The 22936-nt window shown below is 52.5% G+C and overlaps 7 protein-coding genes across 7 annotated transcripts; 4 read left to right on the top strand and 3 right to left on the bottom strand.

The window, feature by feature from the left end:
• Positions 1 to 2424: 2424 nt before the first annotated feature.
• On the top strand, positions 2425 to 4243 carry CkaCkLH20_11360 (uncharacterized protein; the record flags this gene model as incomplete). Its single annotated transcript, XM_038894074.1, has 4 exons — positions 2425 to 2546; positions 2609 to 3130; positions 3185 to 3401; positions 3455 to 4243. 4 exons carry the CDS (start codon positions 2425 to 2427, stop codon positions 4241 to 4243), a joined length of 1650 nt encoding a protein of 549 aa, XP_038740652.1.
• A 1689-nt stretch (positions 4244 to 5932) lies between these two features.
• On the bottom strand, positions 5933 to 7206 carry CkaCkLH20_11359 (2OG-Fe(II) oxygenase superfamily protein; the record flags this gene model as incomplete). The annotated part of the gene is made up of 4 exons (XM_038894073.1): positions 5933 to 6211; positions 6268 to 6636; positions 6696 to 7069; positions 7131 to 7206. The coding sequence occupies 4 exons, from the start codon at positions 7204 to 7206 to the stop codon at positions 5933 to 5935; spliced, it is 1098 nt and encodes a 365-aa protein (XP_038740651.1).
• A 973-nt stretch (positions 7207 to 8179) lies between these two features.
• CkaCkLH20_11358 (vitamin H transporter) lies at positions 8180 to 10217 on the top strand (the record flags this gene model as incomplete). Its single annotated transcript, XM_038894072.1, has 10 exons — positions 8180 to 8252; positions 8309 to 8397; positions 8453 to 8549; positions 8605 to 8665; positions 8720 to 8868; positions 8922 to 9005; positions 9066 to 9351; positions 9409 to 9592; positions 9654 to 9764; positions 9822 to 10217. The coding sequence occupies 10 exons, from the start codon at positions 8180 to 8182 to the stop codon at positions 10215 to 10217; spliced, it is 1530 nt and encodes a 509-aa protein (XP_038740650.1).
• Positions 10218 to 10424: 207 nt separating this feature from the next.
• On the bottom strand, positions 10425 to 11424 carry CkaCkLH20_11357 (nad-dependent epimerase dehydratase; the record flags this gene model as incomplete). Its single annotated transcript, XM_038894071.1, has 2 exons — positions 10425 to 11113; positions 11163 to 11424. The coding sequence occupies 2 exons, from the start codon at positions 11422 to 11424 to the stop codon at positions 10425 to 10427; spliced, it is 951 nt and encodes a 316-aa protein (XP_038740649.1).
• A 1034-nt stretch (positions 11425 to 12458) lies between these two features.
• Positions 12459 to 14058, top strand: CkaCkLH20_11356 (major facilitator superfamily transporter; the record flags this gene model as incomplete). Its single annotated transcript, XM_038894070.1, has 2 exons — positions 12459 to 13073; positions 13123 to 14058. 2 exons carry the CDS (start codon positions 12459 to 12461, stop codon positions 14056 to 14058), a joined length of 1551 nt encoding a protein of 516 aa, XP_038740648.1.
• A 1171-nt stretch (positions 14059 to 15229) lies between these two features.
• On the bottom strand, positions 15230 to 16889 carry CkaCkLH20_11355 (uncharacterized protein; the record flags this gene model as incomplete). The annotated part of the gene is made up of 5 exons (XM_038894069.1): positions 15230 to 15790; positions 15840 to 15916; positions 15968 to 16406; positions 16481 to 16548; positions 16610 to 16889. 5 exons carry the CDS (start codon positions 16887 to 16889, stop codon positions 15230 to 15232), a joined length of 1425 nt encoding a protein of 474 aa, XP_038740647.1.
• Positions 16890 to 18678: 1789 nt separating this feature from the next.
• CkaCkLH20_11354 (uncharacterized protein) lies at positions 18679 to 19483 on the top strand (the record flags this gene model as incomplete). The annotated part of the gene is made up of 2 exons (XM_038894068.1): positions 18679 to 19086; positions 19148 to 19483. The coding sequence occupies 2 exons, from the start codon at positions 18679 to 18681 to the stop codon at positions 19481 to 19483; spliced, it is 744 nt and encodes a 247-aa protein (XP_038740646.1).
• Between the last annotated feature and the right edge of the window lie 3453 nt (positions 19484 to 22936).

Genomic DNA, 22936 nt, shown 5'->3' with positions numbered 1-22936 from the left:
AGGCCGTTGGTGCCATTTCAGCCTCCATTCTAGATGAGATGAGTCTCAATAGCGTGGCCCTAAAAAGTCGAAACAACCCAGGTAAAGAGGCGTTTGTGGACTTTCCATGAGGTTATTCTGGGACTTCGAAATGCAGGCTCGAGCGTGGACACCGGGAGTTGCAGGCTGCATGGGTAGGGTGCATGTGGAAGAATCGATAGAAGCCAGAGCTGATCTGCAAGATCCGCAGAGTTCGGGCTCGGCAGATGTAGGAGTGGCTGTTTGGATGAGGATGCATTAATGACTGGAAGACCTGCAGTCGCACGACCAGGGGGTCCCAAGCCCCGAGCCAATGGTCCCGATGTCGTGTTAGAGTCGCATCGTATCTTGTCCATCCTCGATAACGTGGGGCTGGCATCGCGAAGCGGGTGTTCCGGTAGATTTGGTCTGATAACTTACGAATTGAGGCCCATAAAATCTCAATGAGGCTGGGCTGATGTTCAACGAATCCGACTGGAGCTCATCCAGACCGGTTGGTGCAGCCACAATGTGAGTTCGGCCATCTTCACGTCAATCGTGACAAGTGAACTTCAGTTCCGGCGTTGCTGCAGCTGACAACCCTGCCACATGGACCCAGAAGTCTGGGCAAGCGCTGATTGACAAGACCCGACGCGGCTCACGATGCGTGAGACGGGAAAGACTTCGCTCCCCATTAGTTCAAGCTTCACGAGTACGCGAGGCGGAAAGACCAAGCTGATGGGACCATCAGACGCCACTCTGGTCGAACTGCATCTTTCTGCAGCTATCGCATGCCTTTGGATAGCGGAATGATTCGACGACATATCTTCACTGAAGAGGCTCTGTCGCCTCAAGCACCCATGGAGGTTTCGGACGAAGAAGGACAATGCATGATCGGACAATGCATGCCGTTTGGTTTGCGAACCGGTGGTCTAATCTCAGGGGTAAGATCGAACTCGTGGAGGCAGTGTTGGAGAGTCGTCGCCGGAATTGAACAACAGATGAAGAAGGATCAGGCGGTGAGACCGGAAATGGTAATGGAAAGGGGCAGGTGCCAGACGGACGGTTCCTGCCTTCCCCAAGTTTTCGTTCCTGGCTTGCCCCGCGTCACACGGGCGCTAATGCCAAGGCGCCAACTCTAAATGCCAAGGCGCTAGCTCCCGCTACCGCCTCAGCTTGGACTGTGGGTCCTCGGCTACTGAAGCTTAAAATTGTGGTTCAGATGATTGGTTCGAGCTGGCTTATCTAATCATCTAGGGGTCCAGCTCTTCCTTTTTCGTCTTCATCGACGCTAAGCTGAGTCGAAAACCTCCGAAGACACAACAGCGCCAGACCGTGTTCTCCGGCGCTTTGTGCTTTCATACCCCAGTTAGGGCCTTTGCGTCTTTAACCTTGAATCCCTAGACATGTCTCTATCGAGGCCTAGACGGGGGTCTTTGTCGGATCCACTTCTCCGCGTCCCGAATTGTCGGATGTCGAGCCACGCCATTCTCGTCTCCCAAACTCCCCATGATGTCTCAAAGGCTCCAACGCTCTTCTTTTGGCGCAGACGTTGGAATACGAGGTAACAACTGTTCGAAGGCCAAAGAGACACCATGAAACGCTTTTCTTTGTCCTGCCCTCGAACTACCTCGCAGTAACATCCTGTCAACTGCGTGGCACTCTTGCTTCAGTATTGTAGTATTCGCCACATCAGAATGTCATCTCTGCGTGGCGACGACAAGCTCCGTCGCGGCTCAAAGCTGTCAACGGCAGAGTCAGCTCTAGCAAACTCTCATCTCCCCATCCCATGACTAATACCTTATCAGCTCTTCAGCTCTCCACCTACCTTCCGTGCGTCATGATCCGCTCATTTCCGCATACCTCTTATGGCTACCGTGGAGATCTGATAGGACTATTCACCCGAGTTTGTGTTCTTAGCCCCTTTACGCATTGACTCTCAGCAGACGTTCCCGCGGCATTGCCCTCTCGTTGCTGATGGAGACGGCCAGTCTTCATTGCATACTGCATGTCAGCTCATGCAATCCAAAATACCCTCTCCCTCACATGCAGTTCTGCATTGCGATGTTCATTGGACTCGGAACAGGTCTTCGTATCCAGTCTTCCTGCCCCAAGCAAAGCCTACCATCCGAAGTTTAGCGGCCGCTGTCCTATCGTCAAAGGAGTCGTGACTCCGGCTCTTTTCTTTCTTCACGGCAGCCACTTTCTTGGCCCTTTGTGTTTAGTTTCGCCAAGCCCCTATCTCTAGACGTTTGGACCGGCTAACATTGTGCAAACCGGCGCCACGCGTGTTTGACGCGCCATTCTGCGAGAATCTCCCAACCGTTCATAAGACTCGAATTTCATCGCGAAATTAAGCAGACGAACTCTTATCCCACCCGCTCACTCTTCACTTCACCCTCGCTCAAGAACACAATCTTTGGTATCATGTTCTCAGCAAAGTCTTTTCTCTGCGCAGCGCTCGCTGCTACCGTCTCTTTCACGGGGGTTCAGGCACAAATAGACACAACAGCAGACATCCCACTTGATATCGACGGAGCATTTGAGGGGTAAGTTTTCTTCCTTCTGATAGAAGCCAAAGACGAACGTCGATGTTGACCATCTTCCGCAGTGCTTCCGCCGATACAACTGATTTCAACACTGGCGGAACCATCAGGTGTAATGGCCAGACAGTCGTCGTTCCCCAGAACCTGCAGATCACCTTCCCCGCGGCCTTCATCCCGTTCAAAGACTTTGTAGCCTCTTACAAAACGGGCAACTACGGGAACTACCAATGTTCCATCACGGGTAACATCGTGGGCGGAATCAAAGGCAGAGCAATCGCCGCTCAGATTTCCATCGCCCAGTTCGCAACGACCACTGCCAGCGGCTACATCACAGACGTGGCGAACAACGGCGAGATCAAGGTCAACGTCGGGACCGGCTCGGTCACTCTTCGCATCAATGACCCCAACGCCGTCTACTCTGTCGGAAATGCCGGTATTACCGCCGACCCCTTTTTCACGGCAGACGACCAGAACCCGAGCATCAGCTCCTTCTCCGGGTTCCCCATGTGCGTGCCGCGGAGCAGTGCCGATCCGCTCTGCCCCAGCTCCAACCGGCCTCTTATTGGAAACAGCAAGCAAGGATCTGTGTAAGTAACTTCGCATTCACCACGTCCTGTTTCTTGTCCTGACCTCGATTACAGAAAGGTGCCTGACTGGAGGTTCATGGCTCCTTTTGTTCCCGGAGACTTCATCACATTCTCTGGGTATGAAAGCGGCGCAATCATCATGGTTTACAACCTAGTGGCCTTCAACATCCAGCTGACCACCGCCGGAACTCCCAATTTCATCCGCATGGAAGACGCAAACATCGGTGTCTGGACCGCGGACACTGTAAATCAGGAAGTCGCTCAAACCAAGGTGAGACCGTCTCCCATTTCGCTCTCTTTCACGGCCCAGACTAACCCTAGAAGTTTGTCGGATACTCTTCCGAAGGCACCGGGACCGCCAAGATCCAAGCCATCGACTACGACAAGTGCACCGGCGCGAAGAACCTCCGCGACATCGCGAGCCTCCCCATACCCGGCACGGAACCCCGCAACAAGTTCGAGTACCGCGTCACGCAGCCCACGCAGGTCAAGTACGCCCGCGAGTACTACATCTCCACCAGCGCCGGCACCAAGACGAACAACGGGATCCTCGCCGGCACCTACGTCATGCCCGTCTCCGAGTGGATCCAGCCCGAGGACTCGGTCCCCGGCAGGCCGCCCACCGGACACGACTTCAGCCAGTATCAGTGGTTGACCGACGGACTCGGCGCGGACGACAAGGGAGACGTCTGGGGGCCGCTTAACCCCTTTCCCCAGTCCAATGTCAAGACCAACGGCTGCAGCACGACCACTCCGCCCGCCGGCTCCGGTGGTGGTTCCGGCGGTAGTACCGGCGGTGGCTCCAGCGGCGGCTCCAGCGGCGGCACTTCGACTCCCAGCAAAGATGTTGTCGCTGTTGTCGGTGTTCCTACCTGGGTCTCTTCGAAGAGTGGCACCATTGGCATTCAATGCAACACCACTTACACCCTGAAGGACACCCTCGTCAACATGAAGGTTAGCTTTCAGAACGTAGACGGCACCACCAGCGGCATGTCAATGACTGCTGCTGGTAACGGTCTCTGGACCTACACCCAGAGCAAAGTGAAGAACCCTGCAACATCAGTCACCTGCGTGAGCGATCTTGGTGGTATTGGTACTTGGAAGAAGCCATGATGCTGCAGGGGCCTCATTTACAGCTCGCTGTCTGACTGGTTTTTGTTCTTTGCGTTGTATTTGGAAATACCTTTAGACTTTAGACTACTTATGAATCATGAACACTATGAATATTTGACCTAGAAGAGACGCAAGCAGTCCTCGTCGTGATCAGCTGGCCGGTGTGCTCTCGTAGGCATTGAGTAAGCCACCGATGAAGAAGAGTCATCACTGGTACCCAAGATCCAATCAGTGATGCGCATTGATTTCGTATTTTTCAACTTCTCATTGGCGCATCAAGTGACAGTGAGTGAAAATTATCTCGTCTATCTACGAGGCAGATTGAAGCGCCTGTTGCAGTTTCAGCACCACGAAAGGTCCCTATTCGCCGTCTGATAAACGACTAAACTGGCAGCCAATAGTTTGAGAGTACGGACACTACTGCCCTCATTTTGGCTGAAGCTTCCGGGATTTCAATCTCCCTTGGCGTGTAATTTGGCCACTCATCTATAGTGACAAGACTTCTTTTGCTTCACATACTATTCTTCATTCCTCGCATCGAGTCCTGCAAGTACTCCCGCTCTCAGAATATCAAAACGCCTATAACACCCACGAAAACAGCAAACCTCAACTCTAACAACCAATACCTCGGCGGCACAGCAACCGAACTTACGTTCGGAGTTTGCGTCGTAATCACCGTCTGAACCGGCGTCCATCCGCACGATTCCACCGCCGTAGAACCCATCTTTGCCGCTATAGTTGCCGTGGTAGTTGGCGTCGCATTGATACCTGATTCATCTGCCATGTCAGCACGGCCATTTTCACACAAAAAAGCCCATTTCCTCAACGACTGAAAACAACAGCGCCGCGACGTACCACTGCAGTAACTATTGAACACAGACGAGGCTTGAGCCACACCCGACGTCTCACCCCGGCATCTTGACGCGACGGCCGTGCTGATGATCGCGTCGAACTGCCTCGAGCTCGCGGAGCAGAAGCACGAGTACGAGGTCGTCTGGCCGCCGTCGCCGCAGCCGGAGGCCATGTTTCTCACGATGTAGCTCACGGGCGTCTCGGCGCACGGCGGTAGTTTAGAGTATCCCGGGACGCGGTCGATGAATATTTGCTGACACATGGCCAACGCTGAGAATGAGAAAAGAGACAACAAGTGAGAAAGTAACATCGTTTTTGTGTTCTGTGGCGTTCGATGTGGAAATGAGGAGTGTCGGCGAATATGTCAGTCAGATGGGAGTAACCACAACCACAGCCAGTCGATATTGTAGTGTCTGAGGTTATTATCTACTTCCTGATTTTAATTTCTTAAACATATGAGGCTGGATTCCTTCGGAGATTTCCAAACGCATGGTTGATGGCTTGGCTCAGCTGGAGGTACAGCCTTCGTCGGAATCCGGACAGAACTGGCTTAGCCGACGCGTTGCGGCGCCGCCAGCCTGACTTGGAACAGAACTACGTGTTTCGTGCAATTAAAAGCATAAGTTTCTACCTTCTTTGAGGAATTCCGAGATTTAGTTGTTTTCGGGAACATCCAGTGCCACTTATCCAAGCCGATCGAGGCTGGACCCTGAATCTACCGTCGCCACTTCATTCACAGCACCAAAACGACGAGAGAGAACAGCTTGAATAGCAGAGCGAGACATCTTTCGCCAGAAAGTCACTTTACAATGCATTCTATTGTTTTGATACAAATGTCTACTTGAAGTATTGCCCCTTGAAGCCCGGAAGGATTTCTTGTCCTTCCGAAGACTGGTAGCTGACGCCCTTCTTCTGTTGCCAAGTCTGCTTCAGCGTCGTGAACTCGCCCATCGTTGGGACCTTGTGACCACCAGCCTCGAACTCGTTTTGAGTGTATCCTTCACGCTTGAGCACCGGGGAGTCAATGGTCTTCAGCACCAAGTCATTCTGGGGGCGAGCGAAGTAAAGAAGACCCAGACGGTCGACGTGGCGCTGGTCTTTGGGAGGAACCGAAACCTTTCATAAGTTAGCATGTCTTTCTCGGCGGTTGAGGCATTCAAAGGTCGACTCACTCTGTGCACGGTAGACTTGACGTATCCACCGGTCAGGAAGCTCAGAGCATCGCAGGTGTTGACGGTGAGACTGCCGTCGAGGGGCTTGGCCCACTTCCATTCGCCAGTCGCATGGTCTCTGATTTGCAGCGCGGCAACGGGCTGGCGGAAGAGGAGAGTGATGGTGCCGAGATCGGTGTGGCCGCGGGACCAGAGGCCGTCGTCGAGCTTCTCAATCTCCTCGGGCGTGAACTTCGAGTACTTCATGTAACGCAGGTGAGACTCGTCATGCGTCTCCCACTTGTGTACGCTGGTGAAGAAATCCTCGGGAAGCTCCAGTGCAAGTGCGATGAGGTGGTTCAGGGGATCCAGGACCTTGTCGTGTAGATCCTGAAATGACTGAGTTAGCGAGTGTAATCTCTGAAAACTAGACGGTAACATTTTCATACCTTGGCAAAACCCTCGATTTCCTCCTTGCGGTCTTCCAGCAACTTTGGCAGGGGCTGGGTGATGTTTCCGTCCTTGGTGGCCATGTTCCAGACCTCAGTCTTGTCCTTGATGCCGCCGCTCAAGAACCGGTTGCCGGCAGGGCGGTATCCGTTGTAATCGCCATGTTCCAGATCGGGCTCGTACTTAAGCTTCTCTTCCAGAGGAAGCTCGTAAAACTTTTGGCCAAGTGCGAATTGTGTGTCGACGGCTTGTTGTGAGATACCATAGTTGATAACGTAGAAGAATCCCTTGGTGCGAATCGCCTCAATCAGAGTTTGGGCGAGCTGCGCGTTGCCCTCGGGTGTACCATACTTGGCCAGGTCGATTGTGGGAACTGCAGCACGTCATTAGGTTAGAAATACATGCTCACATGCAGAGCAGCAGTGAACGCTTACGATCAGCCCAATCGAGGTTTTCCTGCGTCTCGGGGACGTGGGAGTATTGGTACAGTTCGGACACGGCAGACGGCATTGTGAGTTATGAGGCGGGTATCTCTTCTCAACAGGATGGGAGGTTGGTTCTTGGAAACTCAGATCGCCCAGACTCCAAGGGTTCTGAGCTCGCCATTTTAACTAACAACATCGATTGCGACTCCGGACGGGATATCGCCGGATATACAGCCCGTCACATAAGAGCTCCAGACACGGCCTTTACTCCGCACACCCAACCCAGGGCCGCAACATCCAATTGCACGAAGCTGATTTTGCCTCAACTCTGGCCATGGCGACACACTTGCAGCTTACCCCGCGGCATCGCTAAGCATGAATCCGACGTTGTTTGGTCGAGGCCGTTGGAGACACGAGATCGCCGCATGTCATCATTTGATAACGGATGGCGCAATCCCCACCACCACCGACCCCCGGTCCGCCAACATCGTCGGCGCCCTCGCCGGTAAACGCGCCGGAAAATGAGAACCTCAAACTCCCCCAAAACTCCGCATGCCTGCGGTGGGCTGCCCCCGGACGGACGAATGCCCACCGGTAGAACGGTCCCGAGGTCGGCGGGAGGTTGCTTTATGCTGCTCGCGATTCGACGGATCAAGAGCTCCCATACCACTTTCGGAGATTATTTGCATGGTGCGGTACCCGCAAACCCGCGTCGTTCCCCAGAAAGGCTGGACACTCCAAGCCGAATCGTCATTCCTGGCACAATGGCGAATAGTGGGCAGAGAGGCGTGTTTGGTGCAGCTACGGGTCTCGGCGGATGGGAATACGGCGTGAAGGATCGAGAGCTTATCGCGGACAATAGGCCGCTGGTAGGCTGTCTGAGTGGACAAGGGAGTGGCGAGGGGGTTTATAAAGATGTTTGCATAATGGAAAATGGTGAAAACCGGAGCGGTTTCCCTGTTGTGGCGTACATACGTATAAGACGACGGCCAAGCTGAAGAGCCGAACGGGCTGTACGTCCTCACCTTAACCTCGGGATTTACGTGCAGATATCGACAATGGGGGCCGTAATCCAAGCTGTGAAAAAGAGCAAGGTGGGAGCCGTGGTCATATCGGTCTTTGATTGGTATCGTAAGTTTTACCAGCATGTTGGTAACCGGCGGACTGTCCACTGACGTTCTTCTCAGCCTCTCACTACCCGGCTGCCGAACGGAAACTGTTGAGGAAGTTGGACCTCGCAATCCTAGTGTTCGGATGCTTGAGCTTCTTCTGTAGAGTAAGTTACTATGCTGACTATTCTACCAAACGAGCTTGGTTAACCTGCGGAATAGTTCCTGGGTCAACAAAACATCACCAATGCATACGTCTCGGGTATGAAAGAAGACCTCAACTCACATGGGAATGAGCTCAACTATTATGTCGTTGCTTGTAAGACTGCACAAATGGTCCATTTGCTAGACTAGTGTTGCTTACCAAAACCCAGACAACACGGCGTATGTCCTTGGGCAGATCCCACTGATGACTCTCCAGACAAAAGCAAAGATGTAAGGCCCGACATCAACAAACAAACGCTTATGACAATTCCTAACCCCTCAAAGCGCACCTTATCTTCTTCCGTCATTGCAGATCATTTGGGCTGTCATCGCTTTCTGTCAATCGGAGATCAAGCACAGCTGGCACCTGTACATCCTCCGAGCCATCACGGGATTCCTGGAAGCGTCGTCATTTGGCGGCACACATCTTATCCGTAAGTCGTATGTTATTCGCACTTGACGACCTTGAGGCTGACTTGAATATTAGTTGGAAGTTGGTTCAAAGATGAAGAACTCTTCAAGCGCGCCGGAACTTGGTTCATGGGCAATTCTCTGGGCTCCATGTTTTCTGGTAGGACTTCCGCGGCTCGTGCACCGTCATCACGAACTCGATGCTGACATCACTTGACAGGATATCTCCAAGCAGCCGCTTACAGAAACCTAAACGGGGTATACGGCAGAGCCGGCTGGAGATGGCTCTTCATCGTCCAAGGCATCATTACCCTTCCTATTTCTTTCCTAGGTTTCGCATTCTGGCCCGGATTGCCTACTTCTCCGAGAAGGTGGTTCTTCACTGCTGAAGAGCACGCTCTTGCCGTCAAAAGAATCCCGACAGTCGAGAAGGAGGGCATCACTTGGAAGACCTTCAAGTACACGCTTTCTCGTCCAATGTGGTGGATTTGCGTGCCCTGCTACATGTCAGTCATTCTTTTATGTCCATTATGATTTGCAACTTTTGAACTAACAATCCGTAGCTTCCTGTGTCAAGCACACTACTGGACAGGCTACATGGCACTTTGGCTTCGCGATGCGCAGTACTCGATTGAGCTGGTCAACATCCTACCAACTTTCATTGATCTACTTCGTGCGCTGTCCTCATGGCTGGGAACGACTCTGGCGGGCTGCCTTAGTCTAAGAGGACTTTGGACCTTCCAAGCGGTGAGTCAACATCTGAGTTCTTGACCCTTTCGAAACAGATCTGACGACCTCATTTGAACAGAGTTTCGTGCTGTTTTCTTGCATCGTTCTATCCGTATGGAACGTCCCAGACATCCTGAAATTCTGCGCCTTCTACTTTGGTGGCTTCTCAGGAATGGCTTCGCCTATCCTTGTAAGTATTTCGAATGGTTGTGTGATGAGAGTCTCGGGACTAACCAATCACGAACAGTACTCCTGGCTGAACTTCACACTCAAGGAAAACTATGGAGAACGTGGTCTCATTATCTCCTCGATGATGACTTTGGGTTTCTGCAACCAGATTTGGATACCCTTGTTCACATTCCCAACCGTGGAGGCTCCTCGTTTCCCGCATGGCTACCCGGCGGCGACCGTGTTCGAGGTTGCGATGTGGGCGTTCCTGATGTTTGGCGCTTGGTACATGAAGAGATGGAAGCAAAAGCATCCCGACCTGGAAATGAGGCTGGCCCACGAGGCGGCTAACCAGAATGATTCATCTGTGGTGGCTTCGGACTCTGAAAGACCTGAAGCAGAATTCGGGTCTCCATACGAGAGCAAGGGACAGGAAGTGGTGGCAAGCCAAACCGTGTCATCTGAGAAGAAGTAATCAGTACCACGAATAAATAAATTTGCATCTCGGAAAGCAAGTACCACTCGCAAGGCACGTACAAGAGGCTTCATTGCATGTAATCCGCTGGACTATAGCTCATAAGTTTCTTGATAACACTTGACATCACAATTCTTCAAGTAGTGAGTCGCTGAGTTTACAACCAATACACTATCATGCATGAGAATAAGTCGAATTTGGAGTTCTTCAACTTCCCTCACTTATTGTAACGTATGTTGGCCCTGGCTCATCGTCAAGACCTTCGGTGAAAGGACACCAGTGTTTCCAAACCTTCGTCTGCTGCTCGATCTCATCCGCGATCGCAACCGCCATATCAGGAACCGAAATACTCTGTAGCCTCCCTTCGAATATTGAAAGATTATTCCCACCCTCTGCCGCTCGCGCCAGTTGAAGAGGCATTCTGTCAAGCTCAACTCTGTAAGACCCTGTCCGTGTCCCCGGCCTGTACAGAGGAGGAGGCGATATATATGTCCACTTGAACGACGTGTTTCCGTCGAAGAACATGTATGTTGCTCGCGCTCCTGTAATGAAGTCGACGCCTTGGCTGTTCATGTCGGCCATCGTCTTATCCAAGTCGTCGAGAACTTTCTTCGTCTCATCCGTTCCATTCCCGCTGCGCTCTGCTACCCAAGCCTCTCGGGCAGCCCGTAAACGCGTCGCGAAGTCGCCAGACCAGTTTTGGCAATGCGTAATGAAGGCTTCGCTGGCCAACATGGCTCTACCGTATGCCGAAAAGAACCTCGCGTCGTCGGCAGCTGTCATGCAGGGTCTGTCTGGGACCTCCAAACTGCCAGCGCCCCCGACCATGACGAAGTACGGTACTTTTGCCTCTCTAGACGCCAGCAGTATCTTTCGTGTCATCTCTACAAACGATCCTTTCGATGATAGTTAGCCAAGTTTGTAAGAGAACTTGGAATGGCTTACGGTAAGCGAAGGCTGACCCGAGCTGGCTGTGTGGGCCGTAGGCGTTCACAACTACATCAAGGCCATGTAGTCTTTTGGCGATTTCCAGAACGTCCGAGTTGCTGAGGTCTATGCTCCTCGGCTCGTAGCGCTCGTGCTTTCCCAACCTCGATGGATCTCTGCAGACTCCAATAACGCTGTGCCCTCGGTTGAGTAACTCGACTGTCGCATGAGACCCTGTCATGCCCGTGGCACCGATCACGCCAACTTTCAGGCAAGACATGATAGGGGATGAGATGTAGTTTGAAAGCCCATCCCCTTCAAAGGAAGAAACATGTGCCATTCTCTTAGTTAAGTAGCTCCTAGGCGGCGCAAATGCGGTTTAGCCGCGGTATGCTCGAGCCTCCGCCCGAACTCCAGCCAAATCTGCCATACGTCATGCATCCCATCCGAAGGTCAAGACCCAAAGGAAAGAATGGAAAATGTGTCAAACCCTTTTAAAAGTTCTTGGACGACCGCAAGACGGAATCCAGAGCCCAAGTCACGGGTTTGAGAAATAGCGTTTCGGGCCGGGTTGAGTTCGCACAGCCGAGACAGGCTAACCTGAACTCCCGTTCCTCATCCGACACCTTCTGGACTTGAGCCTCACAACAGCATTCTACCTCTGTTTCGATTATGCAAACGCGATTTCGTTTCCTCTGAACAAAATATGGCCTTGCAGCGGTAGCGGCGTCAACTGGCACCCATCATTTGAACGCTATCGTGTAGCCTCCCCGAGAATCCACTGAGTTCAGCCCCTGCATTCCGGTTCAACTCATCTGAAAGCATAGCAAGTCTTTCATTATTTGAGGTTGTCCTGACCATGGAAATATTGCCTTCAATAATCCCACTGATTCTCTCGTATCGTCGCTGATGATTATCCCAAAGAACACGCAGTAGGCCACTGAATTACTCTGTTTTCTTCGCTCTTCTCCATCATTTCCTTGAAGGTATTCAATTCAATACGTCTTCCTTTGTAGTAATTGGCAACAAGCTGAATCCATCGTCCGGACCCCCGTCGGAAACCAGGGGAAAGGCGGCCCCTAAAAACCAGCTACCTAGCCTAAAAAGGCAGCCGAAAACTACTTGTCCTTAGTCATACGGCACCTCTGCGCCCCGGTGGCGGCGCGCTTCCGCGACAAAGGATGACCATGCTTCATCTCACATCGTCCGTCATTTTCATCCTGCTGGAAACATCAGAGGTTACAGCAGCCGTCAACGACCGCCGGCAACCCCTCAATCGCATCGGGCATCTGTCAAAAGCAGAGAGTTGGCACAATGGCACCGCGCGAAGAGACTCACAACGCCGGCGACGCGTCCGCCAACGCGACCGAGACGACTCCGCTGCTGGCGACCAAGGACATCGCGCCGACCGCCGATCCCCAGATCTCACAAGCGACGACACTCAATGACCCGGAGCCGCGCCAAGACGATGCCGCCGCCGAGGATGAGAAGCCGCTGCCCGTATGGCAGATAATCTTCCTGTGCTATGCCCGGCTGGTCGAGCCGATGGCTTTCTTTGCCATCATTCCCTACGTCAATCAAATGGTCCAAGACAACGGAAATCTCGAGGAGGCGGACGTGGGCTTCTACGTGGGCCTCGTTGAATCTCTGTTTTCACTGACTCAGGCCTTCGTCATGATCTTCTGGGGAAAGATTGCGGACCGGGTCGGCCGCAAGCCTGTGCTCGTGTTCTCACTGTTCGGAGTCGCTGTTGCTACCTCGATTTTCGGTATGGCAAAGACCATTCCGCAGATGCTCCTGTTTCGATGTTTGGCTGGCGTTTTCGCTGGCACTATCGTTACCATCAGAACCATGATCGCAGAGCATAGCACCCCGAAAACCCAAGCACGAGCATTTAGTTGGTTCGCCTTCAGCGGCAATCTTGGCATCGTGAGTTGATCTTGGTAAAGCGGAATATCAAATGACTAACAAGGAGCAGTTCTTTGGTCCTCTTCTTGGGGGCACCCTAGCTGCACCGGCAGATCAGTATCCCGGTGCCTTCAAAGACGTTCAGTTTTTCGTTGACTACCCTTATGCATTGCCCAGCTTCGTGATTGGCTTCATCGGCCTGACCGCAGCGATCACCAGCTATTTCTTCGTCGAAGAGACGCTGAAGAGGGAATCCCATGCTGAGGGCGATGAGCCAGCAGCACCAAAGAAAGAAAACCTCACGATCGCGGAACTCGTCAAGTCTCCCGGTGTTGGCATCGTACTCTACTGCTACGGTCATGTCATGCTTGTTGCTTTTGCATACACCGCCATCGCGCCCCTCTTCTATTTCACCGCTGTCGAGCTCGGCGGGTTCGGCTTTTCCTACATGCAGATCTCACTCATGATGGCCGTCAATGGCATCGCTCAAGCTCTGTGGCTGCTGGTTATCTTTCCACCTCTGCAGCATCGCATAGGAACCAACGGGGTCATGCGAGCCTGCGCCTACGTGTACCCCTTGTTCTTCTTCATTTGCCCGCTCGGGAATTTAGTCCTCAAGGCCGGCACCCACAACTCGAGCGCAATAACCTTCTTTTGGATATTCGCGCCGATCGCGCTAGCACTCGGTAGTGGAGTGAGCATGAGCTTCACTGGTATCCAGCTGGCCTTGAACGATGTTTCTCCTAGTCCTCAGGTCCTCGGGACCATCAATGCGCTGGCGTTGACGGGCATCAGCGTCATCCGAGCCTTCTCGCCGGCCCTGTTCACGAGTCTTTTCGCAATTGGCGCGCGGACTCAATTTCTCTGGGGAGAAGCTATTTGGGTTTTGTTGATTTTGCTTATTTTGCCCTATATCTATGCCGTTAGGCATCTTCCCGAGAAAGAGGACTTGCAGAAGGCACGGCAACAAGCTGAGCGGAGTGAGGCAAATCAGTCTACCTCTTGATGTTGTGGGGATCTGATATCTTACCATGAAGAAAGGATTAGACAGTGAAAAGATCTTTCCCACCTACCAAAAATTCGCTATTCACCGTGGAGAGGGTCGAGCAACTTGACTCATCGCGGTGAATTTCCATGACTTTGCTCGTTCACTTTCGACCTCATTCATTCACACCTTGCTCACTCGGGGCCGTAGAGTATAAAGAGGGGCGAGACACATGAGAAATGAGGGAACGTTTAGAAATCAACTACGAGTTTACAGCCATATCATCTAACACTGTACACCTTCTCGTTCAGAACGCATCAACCATGGTTTTAATGCATCTCTACCCTTGTCAGTGCACCGACTGCGACTGCCATGAGGTCGTTCAAACTCCGAATGGTATTTGCGAGGACTGCCGCCGCAACTGCATGGCAGGGGACATTGACGACATAAAAGGACTAGTCAGTTGTATTGCTGGAGGCGGTGTTTCCGAGTCGGGTGCTGAGAGTCAGCGTCGTGGGTAGAATCTGCATATCCGCCAATACCATGTAAATAAGTATCAAGAGAGTTACATTCCAGTTGAATCAAGAGTGACATTTCAGTTGCGGCAGAATTCCGTTTGGGATCGACAACGGTTCCAGAGATGAAGGGATCGATCACCGGGGTTGCAGTTGCGACGCTGTGTAAAGTTGCCAAGCGACGATGGGTCGAACATGTCGACACATCACTGACAAAGCCGTCGCCGCCTGACGATTTCCTCGACAAGGTAGCTGGGGAAATGCTGCCCGGGCTATCCATGATATTGCGTTAAAATTTTCCCCTGCATGATAAGTGCCTTAGGAGCACGTGGGTAAGGGGCGGCCGAGACTCACGCGCAACCGATTCAACTCGAACAGGCGGGTATCGCAGCAGGGATCAAACGGTTTCCGTCTCGCTGGCCAAGCCGTCGGCAGGCATGTTAGGCTGAGAGACGAATCCACATCCGGGCTTGGCCGGAGGATTCGAGAACATTTACGCCGGCTCGTTAACCCTTCAGTCTTGCTTGTCAACCGTGGGTTAGCAGCAGCAGCAGTAAAATGACCAAACGGCTTGAAGTTTTGCTGAAATATTCTGGGTAATTACTGAAGGCTACTATTACAAGTTGTACAAAGGGGGTATTCATTGGGTCCTTGTCCCGCTACCAAGGCCGCCCATCTCATAATGCTCCTGACTTCCGGAAACTCTTCCTGTTCGGCTCGGGCAAAACCGACTCGGGCTCGACAGGCTCTGTCGTAATCTCCACCTCACGATGCTGCCAAATCCTGTTGTCGTGATGGGGGTATGCCCTCCCGCTGCTTTTCGACAACTTCGTTCCGTGATAGTGCTCTCTCGCCGACAAAGGCTGGTCGTTTTCTGGGAAAGTCGACCTCCCCGGGCTTTTGACCGTCACGCTGACGGTGCTCTGGGGAACGAGCTCGATCTCGTTGGACCCTCGTGAGCTGTGCGAGCTGCTGGCGTCATCTCCCGCCATAGTCTTCAGGCCAATTCCGTACTTGGCTTCCTCTCGGACACCGCCGCCTTGCGATTCGGACATCTTTGACCAGTCCTTTGAGGCGGCACGAGCGTGTGATGCGGTTCCTGACCGCGCGCCACCGCCGATGGTCAAATTTGCGGACCTTCCTGTCGATTTCTTGGCTGATGACCGGCCGTACTTGTCGAGACCACTTCGTTGGGCCGAGTCAAGAAGACCCTTCCAAAGCACGCGGACGATGGGGCCCTGAGATGTTGTCAGCGATAGTAAGCGTAAAATGGAGCGTTAAGCTTACCAGAGTTGGCAAGCAGGCTGAAACGATGCCACTGCTGATCTCGATGATGTTCCAAGCAAGACCTTGTGCAAGCGAGTCTCCAAAGTGTTAGCATTGTGTCGTTTTACCTTGAAAAGACTTGAACTTACATGGGACGTCATCCTTGGTGTAGAGCAAGAAGATGCGGAATCGGTAGATACTGCAGAAGACGACGTAGCTACCGAGCAAGAAGGTGAACAAAACCAGAATCCGCTGGGCTTTGTTCATCTGCAACTTCAGTACGTGGGGAATCGGGAGATAGAGGATGGCGATGTCGACGATGATACTCGGAATAGCGATACACAACTGCGTCAAGAAGAGGTTGATACAGGTGCCCGGCTTCCACGGCTCCCAAAGCGTGTTCAACGGCAGACACTGGATGGATGCTGCGATAACGCATGCAAAGGTCCAAAGAGACGTCAAGCTGCCGCAGATCCATGCGCCCTTGCGGACCTCCTTCATTGGAAAGATGCGAAGGTAGAGCAAGAGAAGCGCGATCTTGTACACGTTGACGCCATTGACGTACAGAATCTCGGCGCCGATCATGGTCTAAACACTGTCAGCTTGTTGCTCTCGATTCATGTTGTCGATGACATTGTTCTTAAGCTAAGGAAAGTACGCACACGATCGAGAAACTGAAGTTCTTGGAGAGAAAGTCGGCCGGAGTGCAGTCCAATGCCGTGGTCCACAACTGCAATCAACATCGTGTTAGTGACTTTGTGCTGGAAGCCTGTTGCATATCTTCCACTTACGAATCAAGTTCATGACCATATTGCCAACCAGTAACACCAGCGCGAACAGCATAGTGTAGTCATCGATCAAGTATCTCGCGGCCTGGAGATGTCGTGCCAGGAACCGCAAGCCTACCACGAAGGCGGCGAACGCCGTGAAAGCGATTGTGATGCCCCGGACATAGCTTCGAAGGTCCTCGTCCAAGTTTTGGTCCTCCGCGAAGTCGGCCAGCTTTTTCAGGTACTCCCTCTGAGGTTCGTCGATGCTCGTGTCGTTGAATGGGTATACGGCGGCGGACATGGCTGGCCGTGTGAGATGGCCACGCAGGCTCTCGTTCGAACAACGATATCTCGGACGGTCTTTAGTTTGCGAGAGAGGGGTTCATCACCGAGCAGACGGTTCGCAGGGTCCTCCTATCGTGCACCACGTGGGGATGGAGAATCATTTTATCAAAGTTTCCTCGTAGAAACTTGGGGGAATCCTTCCTATGCCCTACCTACCGTCTTACACACCTGCCGCTCCAGAACTGCAAAAAACACGTGCGGTGGGCGCCGCGGCTCCCCGAATCCCTTGTCGGGCGACCGAACCACGGTTGCATTCCCAAACTGTCAATCTTTTCTCTTTCGGCCTGTCATGTTTGACAGCCCCCTTGACAACCCATCGGCCCCATCATGATTACGACCTCGGCGGGTGAGATACGGGGGCAATCGAGAACGTGTGGATCGCAACACCGAAACAGGTCAGAAGAAAAGGGGCTTCACTGCTTCGACTTCCGGCCAAAGCCCGAGGAGTTGTCACCTTTTTCACATTTTGTCAGTTTCGTGAACGAATATCCATGAGGGTTTACCACTCGTGTGGGCTCGTCGCCGGGGGGAATGTCGTAAGAAGAATTAGCCTCTTCCGCCATCAATCCACCGACTCGGCTCAGTGTCCGAGCAAACCAGATACGGCCGCTTTTCAACCGTGAACACCATCCGATAGACTCAAAATGGATCATGTCTTCCGGCGCACGGCTCCCTCTGAGGCTCGTTTCGTCTTGAGAACCGTTGGAACTAGTTGCTCGGAGCAGCGCTTCTTTGGATCAATGGGAACCGTGGATCCCTCGTCAAGAGAAGACCCGCCGCTAAATCAACCAGGGCCCGCCTGCCATCCCATGAATGGAACCATGGGATTTCGACAGATCATCACGGCAATTGTGGCCTCTGCGCTGGCCCGACCTGCCGCTGGTTGCCGGAAGAGAACCCGGAGTCGTCGAGGTCGCGGCTGGGGGCCACGTCGAGTCATCAACCCTGCAATCTGCTGCGGCTGGTCGATGGTGGACCAAGATTTGTCTCTGTGCGTCATTATCGACATATGGCTGGGGGACCAACATACGAACGAGTCGATGGCCCTTCGGACAATATTCAGAAATCGTTGACGGGTAGAAACAACACCAAGAACTCAACTGCCGAGGTTGCAGAGTTGCTGAAGGCTCTCGGAGACTTAATCCAAGCTACCTAGTTAGCGAAAGTGCTTAGTCTCGAGTTGGAGGGTTGCGTTGCAGAATCGCCACGCCGTAGACCTGCATCGAGACTCTTCCAACGACATATCCGTAACCACCAATCATGTGTGCCCGATTCTGGTACCTGCATCCGCCCCGATGCTCCCCTTTCTCGTACGCAACTGGGGCAATAATCCACCGCCAATGTTGGCCCGTTTGTGGATATATATCGAAAGACCGCGTACTGCGCAAAACATCGCTAGCTTAGCGGAGACAAAACACAAGGGCCGCTGCAATGTCCGACGGTCGACCTGGCGGCCTTCCCGCTGTCACGCGTCCCAAGTCGTCGTTCGTCGGCCGCTGTCATTTCGGGGATATTGCTTGCTGAGGGATCATATTCATGCATCCTGTCGATAGGACTTAGTACTTTAGACGGGCCATCTGCCGCGCTCTTGGGTTGTTTTCTTCTTGTTCTGGCAGGCCGTTCGCTCTCTTACAGTCCTCGACAAGTCTTCCCATCCACTTCTCTGCCCGCTCCCCTAGTCAATCTCTTGCAGCAGAACCAAGATCACACTCTTTGTGGCTCTCATCCTCAGTTAATTATTCATAATGAAGCCCTCAGTTCTCATCGTCCCCGGCGCTTGGCAGCTCCCCTCTGCCTTCCAGCCCTTCGCTACCGAGCTGGCTGGTGCTGACTTCAGCGCCTCCATTGTTGCCCTCCCCACCGTCGGCGGCACCACCACTCCCCTGGCTACCCTCTCCGATGACGTTGCTGCCGTCCGCACCGAGCTTGACAAGCTCGTTGGTGATGGCAAGGAGGTCGTTGTCTACTCCCACTCCTACGGCGGTGTTGTTGCCAGCAACGCCGTTGAGGGCTACGACGTCGCCAGCCGTACCGCTGCCGGTAACTCTGGTGGTGTCGTGAGCATTGTCTACGCTTCCGCCTTCATGCTGCCCAAGGGCGCCAGCCTGCTCGACCTTCTCGGCGGAACTCCTCTGCCTTGGATGGTTGTCGAGGTAAGAAAACTTGAACATCCTCTTCACTTGAAGAGTAGCATGAATACTGACTTCGTTATAGGAGGACCGCGTCGTCGGCAACGCCACCATGCTGCCCGAGGTCGGCTTCAACGACCTTCCCGCCTCCGAGCAGGAGAAGTGGGCTAAGGAGATGACCTGGACTTCCCTGAGCGCTTTCACCACGGCCTCCAGCTACGAGCCGTGGAACAACGGCTTCGACTGCGCTTACTTGTACGCCACCCTCGACAACGCCCTGCCTTTGAGCTACCAGCAGGGCATGTCCGCTGTTCTCCCTGCCGGCTCCAAGACCGAGAGTGAGCCCAGCGGTCACTGCGCTCACCTTAGCCGTCCCGCGAACGTCACCTCTATCCTCAGCAGGTGGTACCCGGGCAACTAAAGTAATGAGTGTAATGAGAGAGTAGAGATGGCGGGATGAAGCAGAGGAAGCTAGCACTGCGATCACGACTGGCGCAGCGCGGGCCTAAATAACAAAGTAATATAATCTATATGAGTAATGCAACCTTGTCAGTCAAATTTATTTGTGACTTGTAAGTGACCGGCAGGCAGGCAGTATGTAACAGTGTGACTGGCACAGACGCCAGTGTGGTTCAGGTGAAGATGCAGGCATGGAGCCGCAGACCAGGAGATGCTGGTTTCGAGAACGGTACCCGATCTCAATCCACAAAACCTTCATCGTGTCACGATGAACCGGTTCAGACGGATTGTAGCGTCATTTTCGACGACGTTCTCCACATTTGTCACCTGTCATGGACGCGTCGAGGTAAAACTTCGGAAACACGCTGCAGTGCTGGCTCAGGTGGGAGTTGCTGAGTCGAGTCCCCGATTCAGTACCGAGCATGGCAGGCATCTTGATCCTTTACTGCAACTCAGCGGAGAATGCCCGTAAATTTGGATGTATGTCTGCCTGGCTGCCACACTGCTCTCGGTAAGTGTTGGTAGCACATCACATTTCAGAAACGAGGACTTAGTTGGCCCCATCAAGTTGGATTTGCCTCCGCAGATCATAATCGAGATTTAGGACATCACTGCGCGTACAACACCAAAGTTCTTTTCTTCTGATATCGATTTTGGTTGATAAGCGCTTCAGCCACAAGTCGTTAGCCTCAATTGCGGTACAAACGGAAAAGAAAAGGCCCAGGGTCATGAGCATCTCCTCGTCCATGCACGTCATTAACATCATTGATCAACTCTATTGCAGTGAGGCATGAAAACTACAAGAAATATTCTAAGTCGCTGAATTCACGAAAATGAGAAATCCACCATCAAGATTCGCAATGAATGTATGGAATGAATGGGCTCATGGCAGAACGCCTCCTTTTGCACAGCCATCGTGGCTTTCAAGTTCAAGTCGTGAATTGATTCAATTGGCTGTTTCATGAGGCACAGGTGCTTTCAATCGCTCCTCCTTACTTTCAACAGGACATTTTTTTTATTGGCTAGCCTGGATCCACCTGTTGGTTCAACTCAGTCGTCGGCGGCTAAAATCTGACTACGAACATGTCTATTGGATGCTGTGAAGAGGGGAATTACAGTTATGACCAAGCCTTGCACTTGTCGCTCATTCATGAGCCCAGAAAGTGAAGTCAGATTCATCACCGCAGAATGGCCCTTTGCGACTTCTGCTCGCGGCTCAGTGTCCACCAGCTTGACGATCAGGATGTCCTGTTCCATCCCAATCTCAGATCTCTGAGAGACAGTGCCGGTGCAGGATGTTCATTTTGTGTCCTTGCGTGCGATGCAATCTTGCGAGGTTGTCCTTCTTCAGATGTCATTCCCCTGCTGAATGATGAAATACCCTCCCTTTACAAGAAGTCCCTTCGAGATGGAGAGCCATTCTATCCCGAAATCTGGCTTCGTGGGCAGCTCTACCCTGGCGGCTCGTCCTTCGATGATCGCATTTACACTTCAATTATATTAAACTGCGGAATCCCTGGTCCGCCATGGCTTCCAGGAGCGAATGGAGTCGCGGCTCCCTTGAACAACACAATGATGTCGTGTTTTGCGTAAGTGTCGTGTTCTTCCTGTCCCTCACATTCAAGTTGGACGACAGATTCTGATTGGGAAAGACTCGTTGGGTCGGCGACAGCCGCTATTTATCCTGCCAGATGCAGCAGTCTGGATCCTGATCCCCACGCCCATATCAAGATTGCAAAATCACGGCTTCATGAGTGCCGTCAGAATCATAGAATTTGCAACATCAAAAGATCTTCGGAAATGCCAACTCGGGTTATTGCTCTAAGCGGAACGCAAGGCACCCGACTTCAGTTGACTAACGGTCTTCAAGAGCCATATGTGGCGCTTTCGTACTGTTGGGGGCCTGCGACGGACACAGTCCGGCTGACGATCAGCAATTACGACGATATGCTATCAGGCATAGATGAACGGACACTAACCAAAACACACCAAGAAGCGATCGATTTTGCTCGTGCCCTTGGCGTTGGTTATATCTGGATTGACGCGCTCTGCATCATCCAGGGTGATGCTGAAGACTGGGAACACGAGTCTCAGCGCATGCACCATGTCTACGGGAACGCATATTTCACCATCGCTGCTGCACGATCATCTGATGCTCGCCTCGGCTTCATATCACCCACTGAAGGACAAGATGCCCAAGCGGTACCATTACCACTTTCTCCTGCCAGCAAGGACGTTTTATATGTCAGGCTCGAACCCTCAACCGCCTACGGGGCAATCACTACTCGTGGATGGTGTTTTCAGGAACAAGAGCTCTCAACTCGTTCGATAATATTTGGGGAGCAGCAGCTCATCTATCGATGCCGAGTATGGACAGCCTTTGAAAGTACCAAAAGTGTATTCCGGGGTACCGCTTCAACGTTTCTGGTTCCTGACTTCACTTCCACGACGGAAGATGAAGAAACAAAGAAGAACAAGACACTGGACTTGTGGTACGAACATCTTCGGGGCTATTCGCTGCGCAAACTGTCTAATCCTTACGACGTGTTCGCCGCCATCGCATCGATAGCCAAACTTGCCCAAAACGTGCTTCAATCTCGATATTTGGCTGGCTTGTGGGAGGTAGATATTGTCAGGGGCCTCTTGTGGAAACCCAGGTATCAAGTCCACCCACGTAACCTGTGGGGCACTGTCGTGCGTCCTCAGTCGACGGCTTTGGCACCAGAGCCTGTTCATCGCGCGCCCTCGTGGTCATGGGCGTCTGTTGAAGGGGGTGTGAACAATGATTCGGCGTTCTTGAGCAACAGATCCCCAATCTTAAAGAAAGCGGGTTTCGTCAAAATACGTCCGGGGCTCGGGAGTAGGTGGACTGCGGACGGAAACTGTGATGTGACTACGCTTCATATGCCGTCATGCGAACTGAGCATACTTGGAAGAGTCGCTAAAGCAGCGGTCAGGAGCAAAGACGCAGAAAGCTACACTTGGAAAAGAAAGAGACCTAGCACATGGATTTCCATGAGGAAATGGGGTGTTCTACTTGGTCCTGCAGGCACCGATCTGGAAGAAGAGAATTTGAAGGAAAGCGTTTTTGCAGTGGGTGTGTTTGATATCCCTGAGGAAGCTTGTGAGGAGGTCTGGTGCTTGTTGGTGGTCGAGAATGAGGGTCTGATGTTAATCAAACATGGCAGCCAATGGAGGCGTACTGGTTGGTTCATCTTAGATACGCTCTCTTGGTTTGACGATGTGGACGAGACAGAAGTGAGATTGGTCTGAACATATGTAATCAAGACTGAAGCTAACATATTTCATACCTGGACAACAAGGAGACTTATGAACAATCATCTGAAGTCTTACCACCGTAGCCTATTCACAAATATACCATCCAATATCTTGCCTCTCTCATCCAAACAACATG

This window comes from Colletotrichum karsti, assembly GCF_011947395.1.
Source record: "Colletotrichum karsti strain CkLH20 chromosome Unknown Scaffold47, whole genome shotgun sequence".
NCBI classification, from domain to species: Eukaryota; Fungi; Ascomycota; class Sordariomycetes; order Glomerellales; family Glomerellaceae; genus Colletotrichum; species Colletotrichum karsti.
Note: the sequence above shows the minus strand (reverse complement) of the source record. Positions and strands in the feature narration are given on the sequence as shown.